Source organism: Schistocerca piceifrons, chromosome 2, assembly GCF_021461385.2.
Source record: "Schistocerca piceifrons isolate TAMUIC-IGC-003096 chromosome 2, iqSchPice1.1, whole genome shotgun sequence".
Lineage (NCBI taxonomy): Eukaryota > Metazoa > Arthropoda > Insecta > Orthoptera > Acrididae > Schistocerca > Schistocerca piceifrons.
In genome coordinates this window covers 102,003,715-102,026,762 of record NC_060139.1, presented here as the reverse complement: position 1 = coordinate 102,026,762, position 23,048 = coordinate 102,003,715, and the positions used below count along the sequence as shown (strand labels likewise).

Here is a 23,048-nt window from a genome sequence, read left to right as displayed (position 1 = left end):
GATCTAGATTTAAGCTATCCTCAGTGCTAAAAACCAAGATACAGTATTATATTAGAATCAGTAATTAAAAGATGCAAACTAAAATCACAGTTTACAATAGCAGTGACAACATATTAGTTAATGTACCATTTAAACTCAGTCATATAGACTTGTCAATCTTGTGACAACACATGATACTATATGACTTTCACATGTACATAGTCAGATTTTAACTGAAGCTATTGTGTATACACCAGTACAAACAGGCACTGCTTACACAATATGGGTAGAGCAACACCATCTATACCACTATCATCAACTAAAATTACCCATTAATTTTTTATATGAAATTGATATTAAATTAAAAAACTAAAAGCAAGTAACCTTTACTACAACTAACAATTTTGGCACAAAGCAAATACATGTTGTAATATTAGAGATAATGTTGAATTAGTGGAAAAATTGACCCACTGAACAAATGTGTAAAAACAATTTAAAATACCATAAAACATTTTTTTCATGAAAATTATACCACAATAAAAGCCTAGAGTAACCAGTTATACTCAAAGGTTACCATTTCAGTGTCAACTGTTAAAAATACCAAGCTTAATTATTGTAATAAAACTGTATGGATAGAGCAGCTTTAGCTGCAGAAATGGTGTGCACAAACTGCCGTATACCTAAATTTCTGAGAGATTGATTGAAAATGTATCAGGTGAAATTAACATTAAAACATTAACAAGTATGATAATAGCAAAAAATTAGAGGACAAACAACATACTCACATAATAATAAATTTTGTTCTCACAATTTGTACTGATCTCTTAGAAGTTCAGGTATAAAGCAATTTGTCACACCTTTCCTTCCCTGCAGCTAAAGCACTGCAATTCATATAATGATCAACTTGACTGAGATAGGTATTTTTAAGAGACCAAACTATAATGATTATCAATTAGTATGGTTGGTTACTCTAGGTTTTTATCAAGGTATAGTTTTCATGAAAAACTGTCCTACAGTATTTGAAGTTGTTTTTCATATTTATTCAGTGGGTCAATTTTTTCACTAATTCAATGTGATATGTAACAATATTAGAGAAGGAAAGTTGCTACTCACCATACAGCGGAGATGCGGAATTGTGATAGGCACAACAAAAAGATTCACACAATTATAGCTTTTGGCCATTAAGGCCTTTGGTCAACAATAGACACACACACACACACACACACACACACAACACACACACACACACACACATGCAAACGCAACTTGCACATACCTCTGCAGTCTCAGACAACTGAAACCACACTGCAAGCAGCAGCACCAGTGCATGATGGGAGTGGTGACTGGGTGAGGATAAGGAGGAGGCTGGGGTGGGGAGGGGGAGGGATAGTATGGTGGGGGTGGTGGACAGTGGAGTGCTGTAATTTAGACAGAGGACAGGAGAGAAGGTGGGGAGGGCGAGGGGGGGGGGGGGGGGGAAGGGGTAAGTAGTGGAAAGGAGAGATGTTAAAACAAATTAAACGACTACGTGTGGCAGTGAAATGATGGCTGTGTAGTGCTGAAATGGGAACAGGGAGGGGGCTGGATGGGTGAGGACAGTGAGTAACGAATTTTTTTGTTTTGCCTATTGTGACTCAGCATCTCCTCTATATGGTGAGTAGCAACTTTCATTCTCTAATATTGTTACATTCCATCCTGGATTTTCCATTGTTCAATGTGATATGTAATATTGTAATACATATTTGCTTTATGCCAAAAGTTTTAATTGCAATAAATGTGAAAAGTTCTTTAGAATGGGAATAGTTTTGGAATAAAAGAGACCACTCACCAAAAAGCAGATGGGCACACACACACAAAAGAAAGGAAACTTGCTAGCTTTTGGAGACCTATGCCACTACCTGCTGCTGGCTGGACTAACAGTGCCAATGCTGTATTTTCCTGCTGTATTTTCTCACGTGGACTGGTTGTGGGGGGGGTGGGGAGGGGGGGGGGCGGTAGTGTCGGATGGGGTGGGTAGAGGGAGAGGGAGCTAGCAGGGAGTGAGAGGGACTGGTAATGGGTAGCTAGCAGCTCAGGAGGAGGCAAGGCGGTTTTCTGGCTAGGAATGCTGGAGGGAGGAGTGGCAGGAATGTGGGTACAGCACATCATCATGCATGATTGTGGAGGCTAGTCAGGAGTGGCACACGCTGAAGGTGATGTGGGGATATGAATTGGGAGGTATGAGAAGATGGAGAAAGGGGAAATGGTTGGGTTAAGGTGCGGGATCAGTGGTTTACCTGGGATTGGGACCAGGACAATTATGGAATCAGAGGATATGTTGTAAGGATAACTCCCATCTGCATAGTCCCAAGAAACTGGTAGTGGAAGGAAGGACCCAAATGGCTCTGGTTGTGAAGCAGTCATTCAAACTGAACATGTGCTCAGCTCCATGTTGTGCCACCAGATGGTCAACTGTGGTTATGGTAACAGTTTCGCAGTGGCCATTCGCCCTGGTGGACAGTTGGCTGCTAGTTATACTGACATAAAAAACTGTCAGTATTTGCAGGAGATTTGGTATATGACATGGCTGCTTTCACAGGTGACCTGCCCTCTGATAGGGTATGATAAGCCTGCGATGGAATGGACTAGACCACTTCAGGCAGGGTAGGAGAGATCTTGTACAGGATGTCCCTCACTTTAGGGCAGCATGAGATATAATCAGAGCAGTGGCACTTCTTTCACGACTCACCACCATATGCACCCCTTTACCTCTCGAATCCCTAGTCATCATTGCTGATGCCACCTCCCCATACAAAAAAAGAAGAAGACGAAGAAGAAGAGGCTGGAATACCACTGCCATGGGCAGAATTTGTGTGGTATGCATTTCTGCCAGTAGGCGTGTACAGCGAAACTCATTGCTAGTTCAGTACTGCCTGTATAGTCTGCTTGGCTTGTTCTGTTCATCTGCAGTGATTGTTTTTGTTAGCGCTGTTCTATTCTTTTTTCGTTTTTTATGATGGCAAGTTTAAGTGAACATTGTGAAATTTTGTTTTCTACTCAGTAAAAATGCTGCTGAAACTGTTTTAATTTTGGAAACAGCTTACCAAGATGATGCTATGGGAAAAAAAAGTGTACAAGTGGTTTGTTCGATTTAAAAATGGCGACATGTCGACTAATGAAAAACCTCATTCTGGACATCCATCAACTGCCCGAATCAATGATAATATTGAAAAATTTCGAGAAGTTGCGCTCACAAACCGTCGACAGACAACTGATCAACTGTCAGAGATTAGTGGCTTATCTTGGAGCTTGGTTAAGCGAATTTTAATGGAAGATTTGGGCAGACAGGAGATTGGTTCTTCCAACACGACAACACACATGCATATACAGCCATCTGTGTTAGACAGTTTTTGGCTAAAAATGGCATGGTTCTGCTGTTCCATGTAGCTTACTTGCCTGACCTGGCTCCGAGTGACTTTTTCTTATTTTCACACATGAAAAAGGGCATGACAGAGCACAAATTTGACAACACTGAAAAAGTCAAGAAAAAAAGCCAAGTGAGGAGCTGTCAGCCATTTCTAAAGATTACTACACAAAATGTTTCGAACAGTGGAAGAGCCAATGGGACAAATGTATTAGTTGCAATGGAGAGTATTTTGAAGGAGATAATGTGGTTTTGTACACCATGCCCGTCACCTTGACGCAATCAAACACTCTCTCTTCCAACAGCCTCCAGACTCCAAACCCACCACCTCATCCCTTATATGCCTTGCCCAATATATCCTGCCCAACTACTTTTCCTTTGACAGGAAGGCACACAAACAAATCCATGGCACAGCTTGGGAACCCTCATGACACCTTTCTATGCCAACCTGTTTATGGACCATCCCAAGGAAACCTTCATAGCTTCCCAAAACTCCCAGTCCCTTGTCTGATTCAGATTCTTTGATTATACCACCATGATCTGGACTCAGGACCAAGACACCTTACCGTCATCCCTTCACAACCTTAACGATTCCATCTGATCCATTTCACCTGGTCCTCCTCTACCCAATGTGTCACCTTCCTGGACGTTGGCTTCCGTCTCTCTGATGGCTCCATCCACACATCTGTCCACACTAAACCCACTAACACCCAACATTACTGCATTTTGGCGATCCCTTCCACACCAAAAATTCCCTCCCATACAGCCTAGCCACCCATCGATGACTTATCAGCAGTGATGAAAACTCCTTTGTACAGTATGTTGGAAGCCTCACAAAGGTCTTCACAAACCGGCAGTACCTCCAAATACCCAGTTCACAAACAGATTTTGGGTGCCATATCCTCACACATCTCCAATCCTCCCACCATGCCCAAAAATCAGTTACATGGGAGTGCCTCCCTCCTCCATCACCCAATCACACAGTATCATCCTGGACTGGAACAATACTTCACTAGAGGTGTGATTATCTCTTATTGTGCCCGAAATGAAGGACATCCTAGCCAAGATCCTTCCTACTACTCTTAAAGTGGTTTCCATCGCCCATCCAACCTCCTCAACATCCTAGTCCATCCGTATGCCACTGCCGCTCACAGTGCTAGATCATGGAGAAAAACCTGCCCAATCCACCCGCCCAGTGCCTCCTACTCTAGTCCCATCACAGGCTTATTCTGTCCCTCAGTCTGGCCAACTGTGAAAGCAAACAGCAGTGCTTTTTGTGTTGGTATGACTACCAACCAGCTGTCCACCAGGATGAATGACCACTGCTAAACAGCTGCCAAAACCAAAGTTGACCACCTGGTGGTACAATATGTAGCTGAGTACAACATGCTCAATTTCAATGAATGCTCACAACCCGGGCCATCTAGATCCTTCCCTCCATTATCAGCTTCTCTGAATTACACAGATGGGAGTTGTCCTTAAAACAATCCTCCACCCCCAGAAGTGTCTCAGCTGCAATCTCAAGTAACCCGCTGTCCCCATATCCTTCACCCAACAGCTTCCCCTTCTTCTGTCCTGTTGCTCTCTCCCAATTCACATCCCCATGTTGCCTTTAGTTTGTACTGCTTCCCGCTGGCCCTTACAATCATGCATTATGTGCTGAGATCATACACCTGCCACCCTCCTCTCTCACATTCCTCGATGACAAACCAGCTGCCTCTCTCCCAGCTGCTAGCCACCCTCTCACAGTGCCTCTCCCTGCCGCACACCATCCTCTCCCTCTACCTACCCACCCACCCCACCCACCACTACAGCCACAACTGGTCTACCTGCCAAAATGCAGCACTGTCACTGTTAATCCAGCTGGCACCATGAAGGGACATAGGTGGGTGATTTTGTGTGTGTGTGTGTGTGTTTTACTCTAGCATGACAAAAGATAACTGCGAAAGCTAGCAAGTTTTCTTTCTTTTGTGTGCGCCTATTGATAACTCAATGCTCCTGCTTTTTGGTCAGAGATCTCCTTTAGCCCAAAAGTATTTAATTGTAATACAGGTTTCTTGGTTTTCATTTTTTAATTTTAATATAAATGTTACACAAAAAAATTGAGCAAGTAATTTTGCATTGATGTCAGTGGTATAGAGGCCATTGCTCTAGCCATATGACTTAAGCTGTGGCTGCTTGAACTGCTCTGTGAGCAACAGCCTCAGTTAGAATCTGGCTAAGTACAAGTTAAGGTTGTATAGTAACATATGTCGTCACAAGCTTGACTCGGTCTAAACAGTACGTTACTTAATATGTTGTCACTACTATCATGAAATGTGGTTTTAGGTTACATCTTTCAATTACTCATTTCTGTATAATTGCTTGTATTTTTTAGCACTGAGGATAGCTATTCAATAGCTGGAGGATAACTATTCAATAGCTGAAGTCTAGATCTGCAATACAATACAGATTGGATTTGTGACTGATTTCTGAATTCCTTTTCCTTTCTTGAAATACACCACAGTTGTTGCACACAACTGTTCTGATGGAATCAAACTTGGCTGACAACATCTGCTGCTGACACAGCCTGATTAATATTCTCATTTCTTAAGAAAAAGATTTTTTTATGGCTCAGCTTTCATTCTCTAATAATCTTGCTAAGTTTCGGAAACTGAAATAAAAATTTCAAAAGTTAAGTATACTCACTCTGCTCAGTGATCTTTTCATCTCCTTCCAGGGGATGAACTATTCCGGGACTGGGATCCCCAAATGAGAAACGATTAATACGGTGAGAAAAATTGTATGCAGCATCCGAGACAAAAGCTGAAATGTGAACATGCCCACGAGGTAAGGAAAGTGAACGGCCAGCAGTAATATGGAAATTGCCAGCTACTTTATTCAGCACTAGGCTACCAAATACTCTACATGCATTTGGAGGTCCTGATGGGAGAACATTCCTGAAAGTAAAAAGAATGAGTAAATAAATCGATATCAGCATATTTACACACAAATGTAGCAGCTAAATATCTGAACTTAAAGCAAAATGCAAGCCCATTGAAAGAGATTTCATACACAGACATTCTTTCTGAGGCAAACCTGGAATTGTGTAATAATCAGGCTTAATTCACTCAACATCAATTTATGAAGACAACTAAACAATATGAATGCAATACATACTTAATTAAAAATGTCTGGTGAATTATTGAAGTATTCAAGTAATATAAGTACCCAAAAATGGCACAAGCAGCAACAATCACAGTGCATTCTTAATACTAGGCTTTCTGGAGTCAGTTCACAGTCAAAGCTAACAATTTACAAACATATTACAGGTATTCAATATTATCAATATTCAACATTTAGACGTTTACAGCCGTTAACTCTGCCCTATTCCTCAAAGGGCACAGCTTAAGCGTAAATGCAGATAACAATTTGATATGGTAAGAAAATCCTGTAATGTGGCAAAATTTTAAAAAAAATACTGCATTACAAATAGTTTTTTCTGTTGCAATGGGCATGCAAAAATGTACACTTGATGACAGGCCAAAGATGGATTGTTCGTTTGGCAGATGAGTCTTTGTTGAGCTTGAAAAAATTATAACAAACTTGTTTTGATTTGTGTAAAGTAGTGGCAGCTGGTGCTCATATAAAAAGGCAATAAACTTTATAACTGAATTGTCTGTTACATAACCTTCCGTTATAACCTACTGCTTAAAAACAGTACAAAATAGTAAATATGGTAATTCTACAGTTATAAATATAGGCCTAATCCACAAAATACTGTAGCTAATAATAAAGCATGCACTTAAATGAACTCTTTTTGTACTATGTGTATGTAGTATTGTAGTTAGTTGATGTGTGGTAACTGATAGATTTCTAGCTTCTCTTCCAACTTAATAAATTAAAGGGCACTTTTAGGGAACAACCTAGTTTATTCATTTCAAAATACTTGTAAGAAAATGTGAGTTTCCATCACACAGTTCCATAATATGGAACACTACTGAGAGCTGGCCCTGTTTGCTGTTTGCAACATTTCCCATTGGCGAATGACATGGGAGAAGAGAGAGAGAGAGAGAGAGGGGGGGGGGGGGAGGAGGTAGAGAGGGAGGGGCAGGAAGGAATGCAGAACTGAACATATGTCACTTGGGTTGTGTGTCAACGGTGTGCTTAACTCATACAGCTACTGCGAAAACAGTTAGCTCATGTCCAACAATGGAATTTTTGCTGGTACTTCGCTAAAATATTGTAAGATCTCAAAATCTGACCACTGGGCCAGGAAACAAGTAATATGCCGTTTAACCTAAAACTTCTGTTTTTGCCAATTTTTTCCAGCTAAGGACCGGAGTGGAACTGTTTAAGCCTGACTCTCCCAAAACATCTGATAGAATAATACGTGAAAATAGAAACAGATCTCACATATAACTAACCATTTCATCTCAGTATAATTTCTTCCTGGGAAAGCATTAAATGAGAGCTATAATCTCACTTTAAAAAATATGCAGCACATTTTGTTCCAAATATAACAGGAATATTAATATAGCAGAGCTAGTTAACGAAATAACTGCTTTCAAATTCCAGAAGAAATAGCTGATAACAAGCACTGACACAGATTCCTATTTGGATACTTTGAATCCTCCGCCCTCCCCCTGCCAATGTATCAGTTATGAGAGTCTTATCCAAACAACAAAATAGCTTTGAAGATATTTATGACAATTTCAATGCAGTTTCAGCAATTTAAAGACGATAAGGAAACTACTTTTGGTTGAGTATAGGTGAAGCAGACTGCCAAATTCAGCTCTCTTGTCAACTGAATACAACACAGCTGCTAAATTTGACTTGATTGACATTATCAGTCAATTTGCTGCACTCAAAACAAGAAAACGGAAAGTAAAATTATAAGAACACAATTCTTGGTAAAGAATATGTTCTCAAAACTTAAATATAGCCCTTTTTTCATTTCCTGTTAATGGTTCATACACTGCTAATAATTTAATAGATACAAATAAAATCTGGTCTTTATTATGATAAAATTAATGTACAGTAGCTGCCACAAACAATAAAATAGATTTTGTTTTACTTTCAATTCTTTTAGACAGTCTGTACAATATGTAATCTGTTTATTACGATGACACATTAAATTTGCCGTGTGCAATATTTAAGTAATACTTTTCAATAATGCTTCATTTTTACTACACTTACCTTACAAATTTCTTTTATCTGTGTAGAAAAAATTTCAGTAAGGTAGTTTTCTGGGGAAAGGGGGGGGGGGGGGGGGGGAGAGTTATGGGTCCACTCTAGTAGCTGACAACAAACTTTTTGTAGACAAGTGGACAGGTCGGCAAGGAGAGTAGAGATGCGGCAGGATCCACTGGAGTGCGGAGAAACAGGGGTACACATGAAGTGCTCCATCCTGCAGGCCCACCCAAGCTAGCCCTAAACTATGCTACAGCAAGGGGTGAAGTGGAGGAAGGGAAACTGCTTTTTCACATCACTGTGACTGCAGTCTTATAAGCCGGGAGTGTGGAGGGAGTATGGACCACCAGACACTGGCCCTGGTGCTGGACAAGTTGGGTGATGAAAGGAAAAGACATTTGGCACTGTGGAAGGATACGCTGAGGAGTAGTGGTAAGTCCTGGTCTCCTGCCAGCAGCTCAGAGTAACACAGTGTCTCAATGGAGCAATGTTAACTGAGCCAAATTACCTCTGGTCTCTGTCACTCGTACTACATCAAAGTCATGTCATACTCAAACTGGTTGATATAATATTGGAAAAGTACATTGAATAAAATTATACCACAAAATTTCTGGTGGGCCACACCTCCCTGGTCCTTAAGGGCGGGCCGCCCTTTGTGTGAATGTAGACTTTCCCAGTGTATACTACTGAAGAAAAGCACTATGGTTTCCAGATAGATGGCAGTGCTGAGATATCATGATGCTTCTATGAATATCATATTCATCATCTCCTGCCAAAGTTTTAACACCCGGAGTAGTAGAATCTTATGTGGAGGCACTTTCATCCAGACCTTTCTGTGCAAAACAGGGCGCCCATAGATAGTTGTGTGTGTGTGTGTGTGTGTGTGTGTGTGTGTGTGTGCGCGCGCGCGTGCTGTGTGCACGTGTGCGTGGAAGGGGGGGGGGAGAGGAGGGGGGGGAAGTGCTAGACCTGGGGGTTTGGAGTATTTTTAATATTTTGGAATATGAATGGCGACTTGCAAATAGCCATTAAAAAGTTCCAATTCGGACCCTGATAAAAACCTGCATAATGCCAACTTTTAAATCATTTTCTTGTAAGAAAAACACCTGAATACATGATATTTTTTCATTTCCCAGAGAGCTAGAGGGCACGCATGGGCCCCTTTGCCCCCAGGTATGGGTGCCCTTGGTTATGTACACGCATATGCTACTGAAATGATGGTTTCATCTTACAAGGAGACAACAGTGAACCACAGGTGCATGCTACTTGTTTCCATTGCAAAGACCAAGTTTGCAAGAAGTGTGGCATTCACTATCTACAGAGCTAACAGGCACCTTCATTATGGTTAGGATGTGTGTGTGGATGCTGTGTGCGGATGCAGAAGGAGCTGGCCACAGTTTGCAAACAACTGAATGTGCCCTCAGGCTGCTGTAGCGTTGTAGCAGTGGCAGAAAATCTGACTTGCCGCATGGGACACCTCAGGTGTTGCCTGTTTCACCCAAGGGCTCTGCTGCCAAGGCACCTCCTTGGGTACCCAATGCAGTGGATCCATCCTTACAGCAGGGTGAGTGGCGGATAGTAATGCATTCATGCCGGTCAGGTGGAGGGCCAATGTGGAGGCTGGTTGTATGCCTTGTGAGTGAAGAGGTGGCCATTCCTTCAGCAGGGTCCAAGCAGGCACTCTTGGTTAGTGGTTTGCTAGTTATCGGGAGCTCCAACATTAGACATGTTATGTAGCCCCTTAGGAAGATAGCATTCAGGGCTGGAAGACAGCCAATGTGCACTCGGGTATGACTGACGGAGGGCCTCATCCAAGATGTGGAAGTGGTGGGTTTGCAGGCGGCTATCAAGCATGCAGGGTGCAGTCATCTGCAAGTTATGGCTCACATTGTCACCAATGACGCCCGCTGCATGGGTTCTGAGGCCATCCTCAGTTCACACAGGCAGCTGGCAGAGGTGGTGAAGGCTGCTGGTTTTGCGTGCAAGTTGCAAGCAGAGCTCCTTTGATTTGTAACCCAGTGGAGGGTCTCAACCAAAGGTTTCGTCAACTCTGTGATGGTTCTGGCTGTAAGCGGCTTATAGTGAAATTGTATGCTTATGGAATATCTTCTCAGTTATGTGACTGGATCTGTGACTTCCGGTCAGAGAGGTCACAGTTCGTAGTAAATGACGTACAGTAATCGAGTAAAACAGAAGTGATTACTGGCATTCCCCAAGGTAGAGTTACAGGCCCTTTGCTGTTCCTTATCTATATAAACGATTTGGGAGACAATCTGAGCAGCCGTCGTAGGCTTTTTGCAGATGACACTGTCGTTTATTGACTAATATAGTCATCAGAAGATCAAAACAAACTGCAAAACAATTTAGAAAAGATATCTGAATGGTGCGAAAATTTGCAGTTGACCTTAAATAATGAAAAGTGTGAGGTCATCCACATGAGTGCTAAAAGGAATCCTTTAAACTTTGGTTACACGATAAATCAGTCAAATATAAAGGCCATAAATTCAACTAAATACCTAGGAAATACAATTATGGACAACTCAAATTGGAAGGAACACACAGAAAATGTTGTGGGGAAGGCTAACCAAAGACTGTGTTTTATTGGCAGGACACTTAGAAAATGTAACAGATCTACTAAGGAGACTACCTACGCTATGCTTGTCCGTCCTCTTTTAGAATACTGCTGTGCGGTTTGGGATCATTACCAGATAAGACTAACGGAGTACATGGAAAAAGTTCAAAGAGGGGCAGCACGTTTTGCTTTATCGCGAAATATGGGAGAGAGTGTCACTGAAATGATACAGGATTTGGGCTGGACATCATTAAAAGAAAGATGTTTTTCATTGCGATGGAAACTTCTACGAAATTCCAATCACCAACTTCTCCTCCGAATGTGAAAATATTTTGCCGACACTGACCTACATAGAGAGAAACGACCACCACAATAAAATAAGGGAAATCAGAGCTTGTACAGAAAGATATTGGTGTTCGTTCTTTCCGCGCACTATACGACACTGGAATAACACAGAATTGTGACGGTGGTTCGATGAACCCTCTGCCAGGCAGAGTATCCATGTAGATGTAACTGTCTGGACCTACATTATTGGGTGAGGAATTTTAGGACTCCCACTGATGAGTCAAGTGTGCACTACACAAAGCAGTTGCTCGGATAGCAGAGTAGCGGAAGAGTGGGAACAGTGAGACATTAGTTTTATCTCTGGAATTTTTGTTTCAGTTGTTGGTACCTACTGTGAATGTGGTAACCATTATTATTTAGTCTATGGATTTCCATGTTTCGTACTTGACTTTCTTGTTGTGATTTCATTGTTGGTATATTTGTGCTCAGAGGTAAGAAAAGTATCTTTTTACTAAATTTACGTAGCTGGTTTCTGAGTATACCACTGGTATTTTCAAATCATTTCATTAGTCACTCAAAACTATGGTTTTTCCAAGACATATTAATCCCCTTCATTGAAATGTTACTTTAAGCTGAATGTGTTTGGAGCCATTTTGAAAAAAGTTTGCGACTGGGAACAGTGAGACATGAATAATGAGGGTACAGTGAGATATGCCCACGAGAAAGAAGACTGATACGGAAATAGGAAGGTTTTCAGAAGCTACAATGACAGAAGCTGTCATGCTGGTGACCGCAAATAAAATGAACATCAGGAGTGCATCTAAGTTGAAAGGCTTATCCTTTCAAACAGTTAGTCGACACGTTAAGAAATATCGTGAGGATAACACTTCAAACATGTGTCCTAACTGTTCAGTGAACCGCAGTTTTGCAGCAGAATTGGAGCTTAGTTTGTGTGAATATCTAGTTGTGTGTTCTAAAATGTTTTATGGACTTACTATGAACGAGTGCCGTACCTTAGCTTATGAATCAGGTATAAAAAATAACATTGTTTTACCCCAAATCTGGACTGAAAGTGAGAAAGCATCTATCGACTGGATGAAAGGTTTTCGACAAAGATTCTCTCAACTGTCTCTTCGAACCCCGGAAAGATGCAGCTTACCTAGACCTACAGGCTTTAATAAATTTAATGTGTCAAATTTCTTTGATAAACTGGAAGAAGTAATCAAACATCATCCAAATTTTACTAATGGATCACGTATTTTCAATCTAGATGAAACTGGAACAACAACGGTGCAGAAGTCATAGAAGATTTTGGCCTTTAAGGGTATGAAACAAGTTAACCAAGCAACCAGTGCAGAATGTGAAACACTGGTTATGACATGTTGTATTATAAATGCTCTCAGTATCAGCCTACCCCCTGTCACGATATTTCCACATGTGAATTTTAAAGATCATATGACATTAGGAGCACCTGCTGGCACATTAGGTCTTACCGTTAAAGGATGAACTCAGAATGTTTTGTGAAGTTCATTCATCACTTCATCAAGTTCTCTGCCAGCTCAAAAGCAAATCCATCTTTGTTACTGATGGATAATCATGAGAGCCATCTCTCAATAGAGGCAATAGATCTGTGCAAAGAGAATGGGATAACAATTCTGGCAATTCCACCTCATTGCCCCAATAAATGGGTGCCTCTTGATGTCAGTGTCATGAAACCTTTCAATACATTTTATGATGCTGCTGCAGATACATGGATGGTGTTTCAACCAGGTGAAACATTTTCAATTTATAATGTTGCTCACTGTGTGGGGATAGCATATCCCCGAGGAATGCCTCCTGTCAATATCATTGCTGGATTTAAGAAGACAGGAATATTTCCTTTAGATCACTATGTGTTCAATGAGGATGATTTTCTTCCATCCTCTGTTACTGACAGATCTCTAAATGAAAGCTTGGAAACACACATATCACCCGAAAAAGACCTTAAACCTGAAACTGATGTGGGACACCCATCACATGATGAAAGTGAAGCACAGTCTATAGCATCCAGTTCTTCAGAATCACATGGAAAATCTGCACCAGTGTCTTATCTCTCTCCAGAAGACATATGATGTTCCCCAAAGACAAAACCAAGAAAAAGTTGCAGTCACCGACGGCCTAAAGGAAGAACAATGATTGCAACTGACACACCAGAAAGGAATGAAAAGGAAATGAAAAGACATTATGGGACCTAAAGCAAAGCAAGCTTTATTACTAGTTGATGAAACTGATGCTGACAAAAGTGAATTAATTTTGCAAGATTCTTCAGATGATGAGACCTTTGATCAGACACAACTGATTCCAAAACCGGAAATGGTTAACTTTGAAAACTTACTGCACTCACCCAAAGTGGGTGACTTTGTTTTAGTAGAGTTTGAGCCAAAAAAGAAAATATATTATGTAGGAAAAATTCTTTCAATTGCAGGAGAGTCATCCGAATGCGAAGTTACATTTCTTAGGAAAAATTTGAAACTAGAGAACAAATTTGTGATGCCTGTAGTTCCAGATATTTCATTCATTGACACAAAATGCATAAAAATGTTATTGCCTAACCCTACTACAACACATAACAAGACAAAAAGACAACAATCTGCTGTTTCATTTGAGATCAACTTTTCTTCTTATGATGTTCGTTAGAATTTGAGGCACTTTCTCACTGTATCCACTGTTAAAAATTCATGGGTACAGTGAGACACTTTCATGATTAATTTTTTTTAAAAGGAAAGACTGTCAATATTTTATCAGTAAATTGTCGAAGTATTCATAACAAAGTCACCAAATTTACTGTCCTCTATGTAATTTCTATCCTCAAATTCTTTTGAGACTGAAATAGAAAGCTCTGAGATATTTAGCAAGTCAAGGAAGGAATGTAGGAAAGACAGATTAGATGCCAGAGGAGGGAACGTGTTCATTGCAGCTGACAAAATATTGTTTCTATTGAGGTTGAAGTTGGGTGTCAAGGTGAAGATATCTCGCCAGGTATAGCACATCTAGGTGAAACAACGTTAATTGTTGGATGTTTTTACTGACCACATAATTCCACTGTGACTGTTTTAGAACCATTCAAACAAAGTCTATTGTCAGGGGCACAAAAATACACAGATCTTGCAATACTAGTTGGAGGCCATTAATCGACAGACTATAGACTGGGATGCCATTGGATTCATTGTAGTGGGTACAGACAGACATTCTTGTGAAGTACTTTTGAACACATTTTCCAAAAACTATCTTGAGCAGCTAGTTTAGCAGCCGAAATAATGTGGAAATATCTTAGACCTTGTAGCTATGAACAGGCCAGACCTTATCAAAGGCATCAATATAGAGACAGGGAGTAGTGATCATGATGTTAACGTAGCAACTCTGGTTACGAAAGTTAATAAATCAGTCAAGAAGTGTATGAGAGTGTTTCTGCTATAAAGAGCATACAAGCAGCTATTAGCATCTCACTTAGACAGTGAACTGACACCATTTAGTTCCAGTCTGTAGGATAAAAAGGAATTATGGGCAAACTTTAAACAGATTGTAAATTGTGCTCTGGACAAGTATATGTCTAGTAAGTGGATTACGGGTGGGAAAGACGCACAGTGATTTACCAACGAAATTCAGAAAATGCTGATAAAGTAAAAAGAGGCTGCTGCACTCTTGGTTCAAAAGAGAATGCACAACAGGCAAAGGTTGGCACATATTCATGCAGCTGTAAAAAGATCTATGCATGAAGCATACAACAACCACCACTGTCATACCTTAGCAAAAGATATGGCTGAGAACCCAAGAAAATTCTCATCCTATTAAAATTGCTAATTTGGCCTAAGGATTCCATCCTGACACTTGTTGACCAGTCTGGTGTGGCAGACGATGGCAACAAAAGGAAAGCTGAAGTTTTAAATTTCATGTTAAAGAAATCAGTTCATGCAGGAGAATCATACAAATATACCATCATTTGACCATCACAGAGTCCCGTATGGATGACATCATAATAAGCATCCCTGGCACAGAGAAACAACTGAAAGTGCTGTAAACAAGTAAGTTTCCAGGTCCTAGTGGAATCCCAATTCGGTTTTACAACAGCACTGATCCCATACTTAGCTTGCATTTATCATGAATCTCTTGTCTACGTGAAGGCAAATGGAAAAAAAGTGCAGGTGACTACTGCACATAGGAAGGGTAAAAGAGCGTACCCACAAAATTACAGATCATTATCCTTAACATCAGTTTGATGCAGAAAACTAGAAAATATTCTGAGTTCAAACAAACAAATCTCCTAGAGACCAAAAAGCTTATGTCCATTCCATGAATCAGCATGGTTTTAGAAGGCATCACTCACTTGAAACTCAGCTTGCCCTTTTCTCACATGATATACTTTGGACCAAGGATGAAGGACCACAGGCAGATCCCATATTTCTAGATTTCTAAAAAGAATTTGACATGGTGCCCCACTGTAGACTGTTAACAAAGGTAAGAGCATACGGAATAGATTCCCAGATATGAGAGTGGCCCGAAGACTTCTTTGGTAATAAAACCCAATATGTTGTCCTCAATGGAGAGTATTCAACTGAAACAAGGGTATCGTCACGAGTGCCCCTGGGAAGTGTGATAAGATTGCTATTACTTTGGATGTACATAAATGATCTGGCGGACAAAGTGGGCAGCAATCTACAGTTGTTTGTTGATGATGCTGTGGCGTACGAGAAGGTGTCAATGTTCACTGACTGTAGGAGAATGCAAAAATACCCAGAAAAAATTTATTGTTGATGTGATCAATGGCAGTACCTCTAAATGCAGAAAAATGTAAGTTATTGTAAATGAGTAGGAAAAACAAACCCACCATGTTTGGACACGGCATTAGTAGTGCCCTCCTAGACACAGTCATGTAGTTTAACTAACTGGATGTAATGTTGCAAAGTTACATGAAGTGGAATGAACATGTGAGGATTATGATAGGGAAGGCGAATGGCTGACTCTGGTTCATAGGGAGAATTTCAGGAAAGTGTGGTTCAGCTGTAAAGGCGGCTGTGTATATGACTCTAGTGTGACCTATTCTTAAGTACTGTTCACATGTTTGGGATCCATACCAGGTCAGATTAATGGAAGACATAAAAGCTATTCAGAGGTGGTTGCTAGATTTGTTATCAGTACATTTCAATAACATGCAAGTATTATGGAGATGCTTCGGGAACTTTTCAAGGAACATTACTGAGAAAATTTAAACACCTGGCAATTGAAGCTGGCTGCAGAACGATTCTACTGTCACCAACATATATTTCGCATAAGGACCATGAAGATATGTGAGAACACCACTGTGTATATTATAATGTTGCTCAGGGTAAAATTGCACTTCATACTGATGTTATTTATGTTATACCTAACTGACATATTTCTTTATATTAAAGGGAAGACCTGGTGGGACACAAATAATCTAAGGAGTAAAGGTAAAAACTCAACAAATAGCTGAGGCAGTAAGTTATCAAAGCAAGACTGAGAATTTTGCCAGCTTTTGGATGAATGCTTTCCACCATTGCAGATGGGTTGTGTTGTATGGAACGGGTAAGGGGAGGACGGAGAGAGGGGGAGGTAGGGAGGCTTGGAGTGGAGGATAAATGAAGTTGTGGGACAGGGCTGGAGGTGGGTATGATACAATGGTTGTTGGAGACTGAGGCCAGGAGGGTTATGGGCTCAAATGATGTGTTGGAAGGACAACTCTCATCTGTGTAATTCAGAGAACTGATTTTGGGGGAGGTATCCAGATAGTATAGGTTGTAAAGCAGCCACTGAGATTGAACATATTTTGCTCAGTAGTGTGTTCTGTCATGGACCCAGTATGGTTGTGACCATTCTTCTGGGTGGACAGCAGGTTGGTGGTCATGACCAAAGGACAGAAGAGAACTAAGTGAAGGGTGTGGTAAAGGTATTGACACTGTGGAGGAATGAGAGGTTTTGGCCCAGGGTAGAGGCCATAAAAATGTCATAAATGAACCTGAACCAAATAAGGGATCTGGGATTTTGGGTGGCTAGGAACATTTCTTCCAGCTCATAAAGAGGATGATACAGAAGGGGACTGTGTGGTTCTTTCAGTGGGAGCACAGAAACCAGCTACAATGGAGCATCAAATATTGTTTGGTTTATGGCTTTTGGGAAGTGCATAGAGAATAGATGTACGGGGCAGTAGTTTTCACTGGTAGATGCATTGGAGGGACAGCTTCTGGATGGGCCTATAAATTAGGGAAGAGATTGGAGGTTATGCTGGATTTCTGGGATAGGGTCAAATGGCAGGTCATGCAGGTGGAAGAGTCAGCGAATTGATAGTCTAGGTTCATTCATGATATCTTCATGAACTGGATTCAGGGCCAAGACACCCTATCCTTATTTCTCCATAGCCTCTAACCTTCTCTTCCATCTGCTTTACCTAGTCCTCCTCACCCCAGTGTGCCATCCTTCTGGAAATTGACCTCCATCTGTTGGATGGCTGCATCCAAAACTCTTCCATATCAAGCTCAATAACCAGCAAAGGTACCTGCATTTTGATAGCTGTTGTGCTACTGATACCAAAAAGTCATTCGCATACATTCTGGCCATTGTTGCAGACATGAGCAAGTAATCCCTTTCCCAGTTTCCTGAAGGTCTTGCTAATGCCTTCTTAGGCAGGCATGTTCCCAAACTTAATCTGTAGCAGATTTCTCATACCATATTCATCATTTTGATTTGCAGCTCCTTGTGTTGGTCATGTTTGCAGTTAAAATTGTTAGATGTGAGGTCTGCCACTTATGCAAAACACCATTTTTTCTCAGTACCCAAACATGTTTTGGCACCACTGTGCCATCATCAGTGGGTTTTCGTTTTTATTTATTCTACAATGTGAACATTTTTGTTAAATGATTATAAAAAGGACCTTTACAAATAAAAACAGCACAAACAGATAAAAGTCTACAAAGACACACACACACACACACACACACACACACACACACACACACACAAAGACAAAATGCAAACAAAATTCAAATTTGGCACCGAACTCTCTGGTGAACAATGAACACTGGCTGAGGTGGGACACATAACAAACCACAATCACACTGTGTTTTGGTGAAGTGGAAAGTGTTTTTACTATGTTTTTTGTGGAAAATACTTGTTATAGTTAGGTGTGCATCACAACACTTCAGCATGATGTGGAGAATGGAAGTGCTTGCCACATGAAAATGTAAGTAAAAATGAATATAGGCACGAAAACATCATGACAAACTAAATTACATTCTCAAAAGCTTTCTCATCAACATCGTTTGGTTGCAGATGACAAGCTACCTGCAGTAATTAACATACAAGTGATCCAGAAAATTCAAGCACTGAATGTAAAAGTATTTACAAAAAGAAACAATCTGTTGTTCGAACTAAAGATGTACATAATTTTATAATCATTTAACAAAAATGTTCACATTGCAGGATCAATAAAAATGAAAACCCACTGATGATGGCACAGTGATGCCGAAACATATTCAATCCTCCAGCCCCCCCAGTTTTGCCAGTTTTGTAAAAAGCCTCATCGCTACTGGTGTGGAGACTGAGTTGCCACTGTGTTACAGTAGGCCAAGTTTGTGAGTTCGTGAAGCAGCTACTGGTGTAGTACACTGCTAAGACAATTTCTCCCTGCCACTATTACACAGCTATGCCCCCAGGTCAGGTAACAGGATAGGAGAATGAAGGTTCTACAACACTCCAACAAATTAGTAACAGAGTCACACAAGTAAGTTAGCAAGATTTACTTATCTTTGTGGCTTGTCAAATAATGACATCTGCAACACTGCTTGTAAACACAAAAAAGGCCCTCAATGGCTAAGTGCAAATAATTGTAGGTAATCTTCACAGTTCATAGTAAATGCAATTTACAACAACTGTCTGTTCACTTCTAAGAGTTCACTAAACAATGTTCACTGTCAAAGTCAGTCCTGAATGATGATCTATAACCAAGTGAGTGAGAGCTGCTGTTCTGTGATGTTTAAAGCTTTCCCGGCATACTGGTTGTTCCATAAAAACACGGGAGAACTGCCGGATATCAGTAACATCCTGCCACGATATTTTGGCGCAGAGTCTTCTGGCCATCTTCAGGTGAATGCCACTGTAGTAGTACTGGCGAGTACGCGCTGAGCTCCTCTATTTAAAGCCGTTCTGAGGTGACATTGCGCATGCGCTGCTCAGCGTGCACGTTCATAACGGCTCCGTGCGCTGCGCCTCGCGCCCTCCACTGTGAAACCCTGGCGAATTGGTATCAGGTCAATTTCCATCTTTATGCAGATAACTACATCGACTACGAAGTTTCTCTATAACAGGATTCCAAGCAGAGTTCAGCTGATAACCGTTATCTCAATTGATGAGAGTCTCGTTGTCAGACAATCTTATTTCCACAGATTCATTGATAATCGAGCTCCAAAAGTTTGATGTATGGGCCAAAATTTTTGTGTCATTGTAATTCATGGAAATACAATGTTCGGCGATTGCGGACTTGGTGGGTTGGAGAAGGCGAGTATGCCATTGGTGTTCCACAATGCGTTCCTGCACAGTTCGTGTTGTTTGCCCTATATATGATTTGCCGCATTCACACGGAATTTTGCAAACACCTGGTTTACGCAAGCCCAGGTCGTCTTTAACGGATCCCACCAGTGATGAAATTTTGGAAGGAGGGCGAAAGACGGTCAGAAGACTCTGCGCCGAAATATCGTGGCAGGATGTTACTGATATGCAGCAGTTCTCCCGTCTTTTTATGGAATAGCTGCTGTTCTATCTTCCGAGTAGGCTTCTGTCCGTTGTCATCCGGTCATCAGCGGATTGTTCTCGGCCAGCAATTAGCCGAGGCGAAGCCAATATCTTCATCCTCTGTGCCGCCTGTGGTGCTGGTGGAACTCACACAAGTGGGGAGTCTCTGTGGCCCTGGCACCAGCTTCCATCTTGAGGCCTGTGGTGCCTTAGCCCAGGCTGTGTCTTGTTTGGATGACACACCACAAAGGAACTAAGTGCAAAGGACAAACAATTCTCTTCACCTAATATTGTCCCACACTGGAACAACTGAACCATACTCACAGTCCTCCTCACTTTCTCAGATTGGTATTCTGCTGTGCGCCCAATCCATGCAATATCTATATCTACATCTACGTGATTACTATGCTGTTCACAATAAAGTGCCTGGCAGAGGGTTCAAAGAACCACCTTCAAGCTGTCTCTCTGCCGCCCCACTCTTGAAAGGCACGCAGGAAAAACGAACACTTAAATTTTTCTGTGTGAGCCCTGATTTCTCTTATTTTATCGTGATGATCATTTCTCCCTATGTAGGTGGGTGCCAACAGAACATTTTCGCAATCGGAGGAGAAAACTGGTAATTGAAATTTCATGAGAAGATCCCGCTGCAACAAAAAATGCCTTTGTTTTAATGATTGCCACTCCAATTCACATATCATGTCTGTGACACTAACTCCCCTATTTCACGATAATACAAAATGAGCTGCCCTTCTCTGTAGTTTTTCAATGCCATCTGTCAGTCCCACCTGATGCGGATCCCACACAGCACAGCAATACTCCAGAATAGGGCGGACAAGCGTGGTGTAAGCAGTCTCTTTAGTAGACCTGTTGCACCTTCTAAGTGTTCTGCCAACGAATCGCAGTCTTTGATTTTCTCTACCCACAATATTATCTATGTGATTGTTCCAATTTAGGTTATTTGTAATTGTAATCCCTACGTATTTAGTTGAAATTACAGCCTTCAGATTTGTGTGACTTATTGCATAATCGAAATTTAGCTGATTTCTTTTAGTACTCATGTGAATAACTTCACACTTTTCCTTATTCAGGGTCAACTGCCACTTTTCGCACCATACAGATATCTTATCTAAATCATTTTGCAAGTCATTTTGATCATCTGATGAGTTGACAAGATGGTAAATGACAGCATCATCTGCAAACAATCTAAGATGGCTACTCAGATTGTCTCCTATGTCATTAATATAGGTCAGGAACAATAGAGGGCCTATAACACTTCCTTGGGGAACCCCGGATATTACCTTTGTTTTACTCGATGACTTTCCATCTATTACTATGAACTGTGATCTTTCTGACAGGAAATCACGAATCCAGTCGCACAACTGAGGCGATACTCCGTAGGCACGCAGTTTGATTAGAAGATGCTTGTGAGGAATGGTATTGAAAGCCTTCTAGAAATCTAAAAATATGGAATCAATTTGACATCCCCTGTCGATAGCAGTTATTACTTAATGAGTATAAAGAGCTAGTTGTGTTTCACAAGAATGATATTTTCTGAAACTGTGCTGACTATGTGTCAATAAATCGTTTTCTTCGAGGTACTTCATAATGTTCGAATACAGTATATGTTCCAAAACCCTACTGCAAATCGATGTTAGTGATATAGGCCTGTAATTCAGCGGATTACTCCTACTTCTCTTTTTGGGTATTGGTGTGACTTTAGCAGTTTTCCAGTCTTTAGGTACAGATCTTTCTGTGAGCGAGCGGTTGTATAAAATTGCTAAATATGGAGCTATTTTATCAGCATACTCTGAGAGGAACCTGACTGGTATACAATCTGGACCGGAGGTCTTGCCTTTATTAAGTGATTTAAGCTGCTTTGTTACTCAGAGGATATCTACTTCTATGTTTCTCATCTTGGTAATTGTACTAAATTGGAATTCAGGAATATTTACTTCATCTTCTTTGGTGAAGGAGTTCCGGAAAACTGTGTTTAATAACTCTGCTTTAGTGGCACTGTCATCAGTGACTTCACCGTTGTTATCGCACAGTGAAGGTATTGATTGCGTCTTGCCACTGGTGTGCTTTAAGTGTGACCAGAACCTCTTTGGATTTTCTGCCAGATTTCGAGACAGAATTTTGTTGGGAAAATTATTAAAAGCACCTCGCATTGAAGTACATGTCATATTTAGAACTTCTGTAGAACTTTGCCAATCTTGGGGATTTTGCATTCTTTTAAATTTGGCAGGCTTTTTTCGTTGCTTCTGCAACAACGATCTGACCCGTTTTGTGTACCACGGGGGATCAGTACCATCACTTATTAATTTATGTAGTATATATCTCTCAACGGCTGTTGACACTATCTCCTTGAAAACATTCCACAACTTTTCTACACTTACATGATCAGATCAGAAGAACTGAAGACTGTCTCTTAAAAAGGCGTTTAGAGAATTTTTTATCAGCTTTGTTAAATAGATATACTTTGCACCTCTTTTTGATGGTTGAAGGTGTTACTGCTGCGACTTGCCGATCATTCAAAGTGCCGCCGCGCAATTACGCACGTCCTCTACGTGCGGCGCTGTCTGCCAGCCATGCAGCAGCTGCGCCATCTAAGCGGCCAGCCGAGCAGCGGCCGCTAGACTGAGACTCAGTGCTTATTTGAACGCTAACGTGTACACATGTCAACTCACTCTGTGACTTATATGTGTTGTTGTGTCGTTCCTAAATATATGTGTTAAACTTGAAGTTCTAACAATTGGCGACGAGGATGGGATTTTTCCTTTTCACCGTTGACTCACAGGGTTCCATGGCTACTGTCGAGCAACTCTTGCAAAATCTCCTTGAACAGCAAACGCTTCT

The 23,048-nt window shown here is 41.0% G+C and overlaps 1 protein-coding gene across 5 annotated transcripts in view; it reads right to left on the bottom strand.

Moving 5' to 3' along the window:
- The window catches only part of LOC124773095 (endoplasmic reticulum-Golgi intermediate compartment protein 2), an 85,590-nt gene that overhangs the window by 18,195 nt on the left and 44,347 nt on the right, over positions 1-23,048 (bottom strand). For all 5 annotated transcript variants that reach the window (XM_047249372.1, XM_047249375.1, XM_047249374.1 and 2 more), the window contains exon 5: positions 6,071-6,321. In XM_047249372.1, coding sequence (XP_047105328.1) covers positions 6,071-6,321 — 251 coding nt within the window. The remainder of the gene's footprint in view (positions 1-6,070; positions 6,322-23,048) is intronic.